This window comes from Tachypleus tridentatus, chromosome 10 (genome assembly GCF_004210375.1).
Source record: "Tachypleus tridentatus isolate NWPU-2018 chromosome 10, ASM421037v1, whole genome shotgun sequence".
Lineage (NCBI taxonomy): Eukaryota > Metazoa > Arthropoda > Merostomata > Xiphosura > Limulidae > Tachypleus > Tachypleus tridentatus.
In genome coordinates this window covers 101391624-101403760 of record NC_134834.1, presented here as the reverse complement: position 1 = coordinate 101403760, position 12137 = coordinate 101391624, and the positions used below count along the sequence as shown (strand labels likewise).

Genomic DNA, 12137 nt, shown 5'->3' with positions numbered 1-12137 from the left:
ATTAAGCCTTCACAGTAACTAATATCTACCCTATATAAAATTTACTGTAAACGTTATCTATCCTACTTGAAACACAAAAGAAATACGAACCCCTCTAAAAATCATTCCCACCATTCCATTCCATTTTCCATCAGGTGTTCTTCCTCCCCAGGCGCCACCATCAGTCGGTGTTAACAAGGTGTAACTGTTCACAAATGGAATGATATTTAATAATACAAGTTATTTTACAGAAAAGAAACAAAATACAGAAATTGCACATGAACATTTTTTCAGTCTTCTTGCTGAGGAGTTGTGGTTAACTTGACTGAAAGAAGGTAAGCATGAACAAATGATACCGTTTAAAGTAACAACATAAATATGTAACATATTAAGACCCACTATTTTAGGTCCGGTATGGCCACGTGATTTAAAGCGTTCGACTCCTAATCCGAGGGTCGCGAGTTCTAATCCCCATCGCGCTAAACATGCCCGCCCTTTCAGCCGTGGGAGCGTTATAATGTAATGGTCAATTCCACTATTTGTTGGTAAAAGAGTAGCCCGAAATTTGGCGGTGGGTAATGATGACTAGCTGCCTTTCCTCTAGTCTTACACTACTAAATTAGGGACGGCTAGTGCAGATAGCCCTCGTTGAGTTTTGCGGGAAATTCAAAAACAAACAAACAAGCTAATTTAATTTTATTTTCACAGTAGGATAAAAACCGTTTGTGTTTCTATATAAAATTGTTACTCTCTAATGAACTGTGATAAATTCAAGGTATCTGATCCATGTGAGGGGACTTTGTGAGAGGACAAGTTTGTTGGTGGAATAAAAAACACGTGAAGTTAAAATAAAATTAAAATACTTTATTATTGAAGAAACAAAAGGAAACGGTGAATAGTCTAGTGCACCAATACTTTATTATTGAAGAAACAAAAGGAAACGGTGAATAGTCTAATGCACCATTACTTTGTTATTGAAGAAACAAAAGGAAACGGTGAATAGTCTAATGCACCATTACTTTGTTATTGAAGAAACAAAAGGAAACGGTGAATAGTCTAGTGCACCATTACTTTATTATTGAAGAAACAAAAGAAAACGGTGAATAGTCTAATGCACCATGACTTTATTATTGAAGAAACAAAAGAAAACGGTGAATAGTCTAGTGCACCATGACTTTATTATTGAAGAAACAAAAGAAAACGGTGAATAGTCTGATGCACCATGACTTTATTATTGAAAAAACAAAAGGAAACGGTGAATAGTCTAGTGCACCATTACTTTGTTATTGAAGAAACAAAAGGAAACGGTGAATAGTCTAGTGCACCATTGCTTTATTATTGAAGAAACAAAAGAAAACGGTGAATAGTCTAATGCACCATGACTTTATTATTGAAGAAACAAAAGGAAACGGTGAATAGTCTAGTGCACCATTACTTTATTATTGAAGAAACAAAAGGAAACGGTGAACAGTCTAGTGCACCATTACTTTATTATTGAAGAAACAAAAGGAAACGGTGAATAGTCTAGTGTACCATGACTTTATTATTGAAGAAACAAAAGAAAACGGTGAATAGTCTAGTGCACCATTACTTTATTATTGAAGAAACAAAAGAAAACGGTGAATAGTCTGATGCACCATGACTTTATTATTGAAGAAACAAAAGGAAACGGTGAATAGTCTAGTGCACCATTACTTTATTATTGAAGAAACAAAAGAAAACGGTGAATAGTTTAATGCACCATTACTTTATTATTGAAGAAACAAAAGGAAACGGTGAACAGTCTAGTGCACCATTACTTTATTATTGAAGAAACAAAAGAAAACGGTGAATAGTCTAGTGCACCATTACTTTATTATTGAAGAAACAAAAGAAAACGGTGAATAGTCTAATGCACCATGACTTTATTATTGAAGAAACAAAAGGAAACCGTGAACAGTCTAGTGCACCATTACTTTGTTATTGAAGAAACAAAAGGAAACGGTGAACAGTCTAGTGCACCATTACTTTATTATTGAAGAAACAAAAGGAAACGGCGAATAGTCTAGTGTACCATGACTTTATTATTGAAGAAACAAAAGGAAACCGTGAATAGTCTAGTGCACCATTACTTTGTTATTGAAGAAACAAAAGAAAACGGTGAATAGTCTGATGCACCATGACTTTATTATTGAAGAAACAAAAGGAAACGGTGAATAGTCTAGTGCACCATTACTTTATTATTGAAGAAACAAAAGAAAACGGTGAATAGTCTAATGCACCATGACTTTATTATTGAAGAAACAAAAGGAAACGGTGAACAGTCTAGTGCACCATGACTTTATTATTGAAGAAACAAAAGGAAACGGTGAACAGTCTAGTGCACCATTACTTTATTATTGAAGAAACAAAAGGAAACGGCGAATAGTCTAGTGTACCATGACTTTATTATTGAAGAAACAAAAGGAAACGGTGAATAGTCTAGTGCACCATTACTTTGTTATTGAAGAAACAAAAGGAAACGGTGAATAGTCTAGTGCACCATTACTTTATTATTGAAGAAACAAAAGAAAACGGTGAATAGTCTGATGCACCATGACTTTATTATTGAAGAAACAAAAGGAAACGGTGAATAGTCTAGTGCACCATTGCTTTGTTATTGAAGAAACAAAAGGAAACGGTGAACAGTCTAATGCACTATGACTTTATTATTGAAGAAACAAAAGAAAACGGTGAATAGTCTAATGCACCATGACTTTATTATTGAAGAAACAAAAGAAAACGGTGAATAGTCTAGTGCACCATTACTTTGTTATTGAAGAAACAAAAGGAAACGGTGAATAGTCTAGTGCACCATTACTTTATTATTGAAGAAACAAAAGAAAACGGTGAATAGTCTAATGCACCATGACTTTATTATTGAAGAAACAAAAGGAAATGGTGAATAGTCTAGTGCACCATTACTTTGTTATTGAAGAAACAAAAGAAAACGGTGAATAGTCTAATGCACCATGACTTTATTATTGAAGAAACAAAAGGAAACGGTGAATAGTCTAGTGCACCATTACTTTGTTATTGAAGAAACAAAAGAAAACGGTGAATAGTCTAGTGCACCATGACTTTATTATTGAAGAAACAAAAGGAAACGGTGAACAGTCTAGTGCACCATTACTTTATTATTGAAGAAACAAAAGGAAACGGTGAATAGTCTAGTGTACCATTACTTTGTTATTGAAGAAACAAAAGAAAACGGTGAACAGTCTAGTGTACCATTACTTTGTTATTGAAGAAACAAAAGGAAACGGTGAACAGTCTAGTGCACCATTACTTTATTATTGAAGAAACAAAAGAAAACGGTGAATAGTCTAGTGCACCATTACTTTATTATTGAAGAAACAAAAGAAAACGGTGAATAGTCTAATGCACCATGACTTTATTATTGAAGAAACAAAAGGAAACGGTGAACAGTCTAGTGCACCATTACTTTATTATTGAAGAAACAAAAGGAAACGGTGAACAGTCTAGTGCACCATTACTTTATTATTGAAGAAACAAAAGGAAACGGCGAATAGTCTAGTGTACCATGACTTTATTATTGAAGAAACAAAAGGAAACGGTGAATAGTCTAGTGCACCATTACTTTGTTATTGAAGAAACAAAAGGAAACGGTGAATAGTCTAGTGCACCATTACTTTATTATTGAAGAAACAAAAGAAAACGGTGAATAGTCTGATGCACCATGACTTTATTATTGAAGAAACAAAAGGAAACGGTGAATAGTCTAGTGCACCATTGCTTTGTTATTGAAGAAACAAAAGGAAACGGTGAACAGTCTAATGCACCATGACTTTATTATTGAAGAAACAAAAGAAAACGGTGAATAGTCTAATGCACCATGACTTTATTATTGAAGAAACAAAAGGAAACGGTGAATAGTCTAGTGCACCATTACTTTGTTATTGAAGAAACAAAAGGAAACGGTGAATAGTCTAGTGCACCATTACTTTATTATTGAAGAAACAAAAGAAAACGGTGAATAGTCTAATGCACCATGACTTTATTATTGAAGAAACAAAAGGAAATGGTGAATAGTCTAGTGCACCATTACTTTGTTATTGAAGAAACAAAAGAAAACGGTGAATAGTCTAATGCACCATGACTTTATTATTGAAGAAACAAAAGGAAACGGTGAATAGTCTAGTGCACCATTACTTTGTTATTGAAGAAACAAAAGAAAACGGTGAATAGTCTAGTGCACCATGACTTTATTATTGAAGAAACAAAAGGAAACGGTGAACAGTCTAGTGCACCATTACTTTATTATTGAAGAAACAAAAGGAAACGGTGAATAGTCTAGTGTACCATTACTTTGTTATTGAAGAAACAAAAGAAAACGGTGAACAGTCTAGTGCACCATTACTTTATTATTGAAGAAACAAAAGGAAACGGTGAACAGTCTAGTGTACCATTACTTTGTTATTGAAGAAACAAAAGGAAACGGTGAACAGTCTAGTGCACCATTACTTTATTATTGAAGAAACAAAAGAAAACGGTGAATAGTCTAGTGCACCATGACTTTATTATTGAAGAAACAAAAGGAAACGGTGAATAGTCTGATGCACCATTACTTTGTGAGGTGATTAAAGTAATAGAATGAATTGTGTTTTTATATAAGAAAGAAATGAATGAAAACTATATTTAAGTAAAGATACTGCATACATGATACTGCACATTTTTCCCTAAACTGATAAAAAATTCTAGGATTCTAGTGTTGCAGGTCTAAATGTACTGAAGAATTGTGGTGTTTTCTGATAGCAGTGATTTCCATTAAAAGTGACAGGATAGGTTCCATTGAATAACAGGAGAATCGTCAAAGCTATTTACTGTGAAATAATACAGTAATCTCTGACAAACTAAGTTCGTGAGAAATAAGGAGAGACTCTACAGAAATGTAGAATCACAATAAACAATATTTATTAACACAGACATAATAAACGCACTTTATTTACCATAGTTGGTGATAACCTACACTGGAAAGATTAACAAAGATTAATTAATAGTTACATAGTTATCTAAGACATTAGATAAATAATATAATAAGAAAAGGTAATCTAAATCTTTTAACAATAAAATAGCATTGAATAAAAGCAAAGTGTTTGAACAATTATATTTTGTTTTAATTACTTTGAGGGAATAAAAAAACAGAAATAACAAGTTTAATCACTAGTCAAATCTTTTCTTAAGAATCAAAACCCATGAGTTACAGATATCTTGGCAAAAACGAAATGAAATCAAACCGAACTTGCTATATATACTATTCAAAACAAGAAACGCAAAAGGGATATTTTTGTTATTTTAAAGAGAAATATATGTAATAACGTTACAAGCTCAGAGTATGTGATATTAGACTGATTGTCAGACCAAAATGACAATAAAAGTTGTGCACTTTGAAAACGGAGGAAAACATCGGATTTTTCGCCAAAACGCATGCGTGTCCAATAAATTTGTTTGAGAGATCTGCATGTTCTGCAAGTGCAACATATGCAAAATCCCTATAAAAGTGACGGGTTCTCGGTTTCTATAGCTCAGTGTTAAGCCACCGACACGCAATACAGTTACGCCAAGACTGACTGAAGCACAACGCAACAACGCCATTGGTCGCTGGAAGCAGGCGAATCTCGATCAGATGTTGCCAAAGCTGTGAATGTCCACCCAAGTACCATCACAAGGCTATGGAATCGTCACAAACAACATGGATCAACTCGTGACCGTCCACGATCTGGCAGACCTCGTGTGACCACGCCCGCACAAGATCGCAACATCCGGTTACGTCACCTTCGGGATAGGACCACCACTGCGACGTCTACTGCCTCAACCATACCAGGGCTGCATAGGATTTCCGATCAGACCGTACGCAACCGTCTACGAGATGCAGGAATCCGACCTCGATGTCCAGTCAGAGGCGTCATCCTCACCCAGCAACATCGTCAAGCACGGCTGCAGTGGACTCGGGCACATCGGGTATGGCCTCATCGACGATGGAAGCATGTTTGGTTTAGCGATAAATTACGTTTTATGCTTCGTAGGCAGGATGGAAGGACCCGTGTTTACCGTCGCCGAGGTGAACGTTTTGCAGCAAACTGTGTGCAGGATGTTGACAGATTTGGTGATGGCAGCATCATGATGTGGGCTGCCATCGCCTACAATGCCAGAACAGACCTTTTGCACATTCGAGGGAATCTTACGGCTCAACGATACGTCGACAAGATTCTTAGGCCCCAGGTGCAACCCATCATGGTGAACGTCAATGACGTTTTTCAACATGACAACGCCCGTCCTCACACAGCCCGATTCACCACTGTCTTCTTGAGACACCACAACATCAACGTCCTTCCCTGGCCCTTCAGATCACCAGATTTAAACACCATCGAACATCTTTGGGACGAGTTGGACCGACGTCTGCAACGGCGACAACCTCAACCGCGGACTCTACCTCAGCTTGCAGCAGCTTTGCAGGCTGAGTGGACAGCCATTCCACAGGATGTGATTCGTCATCTCATCGCTTCCATGGGCAGGAGATGCCAAGCAGTTATTGATGCTCACGGGGGGCATAGTCGTTATTGACGTTGAGTGACGTTAAACTTCACCTAGTGAGCGTGGACTTCGCCTTTGCAGACTTTGGATGTTCAGCAGTGAATGTGCAAAGTTTCACACATGTCATACAGAACTACCCAGAATAAACTTCTTAACAATTTGTCTCATATTTTGCCTTTTGTGTTTCTTTTTTTGAAGAGTATATATATATATATACACACGACGATATTAAATAAATATACATGTTTTGTCTTACCACCCCCAAAAACAAACCGTAAGAATTAAAACGCAATACAGAATACAACTTATATATTTACAATATGCATATATAGCTTTTTGAAACTTTTATTCTGATGAAAATAGGCTGAGCTCAGGGGCAAATACATTACAAATGAGGAAACCAGGAAGAGAAGATAAAGTGCAGAAGTGCCTGTATTTATGTAACTTATACCTCACTTTCGAACAACCCAAGGTAAGAGCTCTCTCATGTCACTTCGGGCTTAGCAGATATTTGAGCACTATAGAATTTATAGCAAAATCAGCTACATAGATTTAAGGTACCACCATTTCAGCTAGAAGAGGAGGTGTGATGATTACACTTTCAGTTGTAGATAGTCCAGGCTTCTGTCCACTTAATGCTAATTCCTGGAAATGTCTTTTTGCACTAGAATCTCATCTAATGTTAGTCGGATGATGATGACTATAGGTTGTGCCTGAGATAGACTGCAAAACCACTTTGGTATGTGGTGGTTTGAGCACCATTGGCACAGAGGCTTTCATTGTGGTATGACAGTTACCATCTGGTGAGCTCTTAGTTCCAGCATGAAAAAGATCCATCTGATGCTTGATCAGTATTCAGAAAACCTTATTTCCAGAAAGTTCTTTTGATTAAGTGAATACAGATTTGGTACTGTTAGTATCTGGTAACAGTACATCCTCCAACAGGACACTTTACAGACAGTATTGACACCTTGTTGATAAGCTCGGTCTTCTCATTTTTCACTTATACCAGCGTTACCTGCATAGTGGAAACTTGAGGTTAGACATTCTTAGGGTGGGCTCATCTAGTATAGTAAGCATCATTGGTATTGAGTCTGTCAGCAGGTTTTACTCTCAATGACTTGGACATTGTAGTTGGAGGACAGCCATTGGGAAAGCCAACCTAACTATAGACTCAGCAAGGTGCAAAACATTCATTATATCACTAGGCAATGGGTCTTCTTCCAAGTGTTCTCTGCCAGTCCGACAACTATGCTCTGGACATCTTTGAAACAGAAACAGATGAATGGTTCAGATATTTTGCATTACCAAACAGGAAGTCCTGCGTACATTGTTTGTCATAGTGTTTTGTTTTTCTTCTTTCATGGTGCAGAACTAAGTAACAATTTAAGCACACACTAAACTAATGAAAGCACGCTGGATAGCAGAGGAATAAGACGCAAGAAGAATTAATAAGTTAAACTTGAGTAGTAAAAATCAGGAATGAAAACATAAGACCAAACAAATTCATTTTGAACAGAAGTTTGCAAAATTCTATAACTTTTCACGCCTTCTTCTGAAACAAAATTTCAAATACAAAGTAAAAAAGAAAGATCTAACACAATACTCAAGTGATATTTCTAGAGGCTTTGCATGCTCTCAAACACTATTTAATTTGTACAACGAGTATTCGTAACACCTGAGGATTTCTCGGTCCTCTAGGTTCCAGTGAATCTCTATTTGACCAATACATATAGCTATGCTTCCCACTGTAACCATTCCTGTGGTGATAGCTAACGTTGCTTAGCCTCTAAACTAGTCCACTATCTTCTGGTTACTACACAGTATATTAAAATAGGGAAGAAATGAGTGTTGAGGTCGCTGAAACTGTTCAATTATGTAAATTGTGATTAAATGTTCAGTAGCTGTTTGCTGATTGTTTAATCTAGACTTCATTTAAAGGATTAGAAACGTCTCTGTTTCATTTTTACCAATTACCTTTAAACATAGTGCGGGCTGAGACCACACCACAATCATTCGATAGATGCTGAATAGTGCTTCAACCTAAGATTAGAGTGTTCCTATAAACGTTCTCCCAGTTTTCTAACAGTCGATCCAATACAGGTGTCCCCAGAAGTTTAGTTCAAAATTTATAAATTACACTTGACTGTTGAGAAAGCTAGCTACGATCTTCACTTGACTGTTGAGAAAGCTAGCTACGATCTTAAACCTAACACAAATTCAAGATGCACTTGTGGATACACTCTGTTGATTATCTACTTGACTTTATTACATCTTATTAACACTGTAGATCTACTTGACTTTATTACATCTTATTAACACTGTAGATCTACTTGACTTTATTACAACTTATTAACACTATAGATCTAATTGACTTTATTACAACTTATTAACACTATAGATCTACTTGACTTTATTACATCTTATTAACACTGTAGATCTAGTTGACTTTATTACAACTTATTAACACTAGAGATCTAATTGACTTTATTACAACTTATTAACACTGTAGATCTAATTGACTTTATTACAACTTATTAACACTGTAGATCTAGTTGACTTTATTACAACTTATTAACACTGCAGATCTAGTTGACTTCATTACAACTTATTAACACTGTAGATCTAGTTGACTTTATTACAACTTATTAACACTATAGATCTAATTGACTTTATTACAACTTATTAACACTATAGATCTAATTGACTTTATTACAACTTATTAACACTGTAGATCTAGTTGACTTTATTACAACTTATTAACACTTCTGATTTAATTGATTTTATTACAATTTATTAACACTACATCTACTTGACTTTATTACAACTTATTAACACTATAGATCTAGTTGACTTTATTACAACTTATTAACACTGTATATCTAGTTGACTTTATTACAACTTATTAACACTTCTGATTTAATTGACTTTATTACAATTTATTAACACTACATCTTCTTGACTTTATTACAACTTATTAACACTATAGATCTAATTGACTTTATTACAACTTATTAACACTATAGATCTAATTGACTTTATTACAACTTATTAACACTTCTGATTTAATTGACTATATTACAACTTATTAACACTTCTGATTTAATTTACTCTATTACAACTTATTAACACTGTATATCTAGTTGACTTTATTACAACTTATTAACACTTCTGATTTAATTGACTTTATTACAATTTATTAACACTACATCTACTTGACTTTATTACAACTTATTAACACTATAGATCTAATTGACTTTATTACAACTTATTAACACTACATCTACTTGACTTTATTACAACTTATTAACACTGTAGATCTAGTTGACTTTATTACAACTTATTAACACTATAGATCTAGTTGACTTTATTACAACTTATTAACACTGTAGATCTAGTTGACTTTATTACAACTTATTAACACTTTTGATTTAATTGACTTTATTACAATTTATTAACACTACATCTACTTGACTTTATTACAACTTATTAACACTTCTGATTTAATTGACTATATTACAACTTATTAACACTTCTGATTTAATTTACTCTATTACAACTTATTAACACTTCTGATTTAATTTACTCTATTACAACTTATTAACACTGTATATCTAGTTGACTTTATTACAACTTATTAACACTATAGATCTAGTTGACTTTATTACAACTTATTAACACTATAGATCTAGTTGACTTTATTACAACTTATTAACACTATAGATCTACTTGACTTTATTACAACTTATTAACACTACATCTACTTGACTTTATTACAACTTATTAACACTTTTGATTTAATTGACTTTATTACAACTTATTAACACTTCTGATTTAATTGACTTTATTACAACTTATTAACACTGTAGATCTAGTTGACTTTATTACAACTTATTAACACTATAGATCTAGTTGACTTTATTACAACTTATTAACACTATAGATCTACTTGACTTTATTACAACTTATTAACACTACATCTACTTGACTTTATTACAACTTATTAACACTTTTGATTTAATTGACTTTATTACAACTTATTAACACTTCTGATTTAATTGACTTTATTACAACTTATTAACACTGTAGATCTAGTTGACTTTATTACAACTTATTAACACTATAGATCTAGTTGACTTTATTACAACTTATTAACACTATAGATCTACTTGACTTTATTACAACTTATTAACACTATAGATCTAGTTGACTTTATTACAACTTATTAACACTGTAGATCTAGTTGACTTTATTACAACTTATTAACACTACATCTACTTGACTTTATTACAACTTATTAACACGATAGATCTAGTTGACTTTATTACAACTTATTAACACTTCTGATTTAATTGACTTTATTACAACTTATTAACACTGTAGATCTATTGACTTTATTACAACTTATTAACACTTCTGATTTAATTGACTTTATTACAATTTATTAACACTACATCTACTTGACTTTATTACAACTTATTAACACTTCTGATTTAATTGACTTTATTACAACTTATTAACACTATAGATCTACTTGACTCAGGCCCGGCGTGGCCAGATGTTTAAAGCACTTGACTCGTAATCTGATGGGCGCGGATTCGAATCCCCGTGACACCAAACATGCTCGTCCTTTCAGCTGTGGAGGCATTATAATGTGACGGTCAATCCCACTATTCGTTGGTAAGAGAGTAGCTCAAACGTTGGCGATGGGAGGTGATGACTAGCTGCCTTCCCTCAAGTCTTATACTGCTAAATTAGGGACGGCTCGCGCAGATAGCCCTCGAGTAGCTTTTTGCGAAATTCAAAACAAGGGAAAGTACTTGACTTTATTACAACTTATTTACACTGCAAATCTGCCTGAGTTTATTACAACTTATTCAAATATTTTACTTACTTGAACCCATAATGTTCTGAAAGTGTTCCTAACATTTTGAAATCGATTCCATCTTGTCCTATCAACTCATCCTCCACTTGTTTGTGTGTGAAGAATGGAAATACCTTTATAAAAATATGTTCAGCATATTTTATTACAACATCTATCTAGACACAGTAACCCGCAATGTTCATTAAGTATCAGATTATTACTCTTGGATAACGTTATATACCCCTTCATTGAAAACAAATATTTTTCTTCTTGAAAAGAATATAAAAGGAAAACATGTTACGCCTTAATTTAAATAACTAATTAAAAAAGACATTTCCTTACAAAAAAGAGATGAAGCCTTTAACAAAATTAAAACTCATTTAAGACGTACAGAGAAAAAATAAACTATGACCTTTATTGACATACAAGTTCAAGAGACCACTTAGAAACATAGCTACAAAATTATTGGACAACATTAATGTTTTTTGATTCGTTGGTCTGTTGTCATTAACTTATTATTAATGCTTATTGTATTTATCCTGGCGAATCACGACCATCATTAACTTATTATTAATGCTTATTGTATTTATCCTGGCGAATCACGACCAAAGTCTTTCTACCTCACCCTCTTCTGCTCATAATGTTTAGTCCAGTTTCTAATTCTAGCTGACAAAGGATGATTTAAACTGGAAGCTAAATATGTTAAATTATTTATTTTCGT

The 12137-nt window shown here is 33.9% G+C and overlaps 1 protein-coding gene across 1 annotated transcript in view; it reads right to left on the bottom strand.

Annotated features, from left to right (window-relative positions):
* LOC143228167 (putative glutamate receptor) overlaps positions 1-11544 on the bottom strand; it is a 68745-nt gene extending 57201 nt beyond the window's left edge. The window contains exons 1-2 of the mRNA XM_076459476.1: positions 11447-11544; positions 91-184 (exon numbers count right to left, since the gene is read on the bottom strand). Coding sequence (XP_076315591.1) covers positions 91-184; positions 11447-11481 — 129 coding nt within the window. The 5' untranslated portion in view covers positions 11482-11544. The remainder of the gene's footprint in view (positions 1-90; positions 185-11446) is intronic.
* Between the last annotated feature and the right edge of the window lie 593 nt (positions 11545-12137).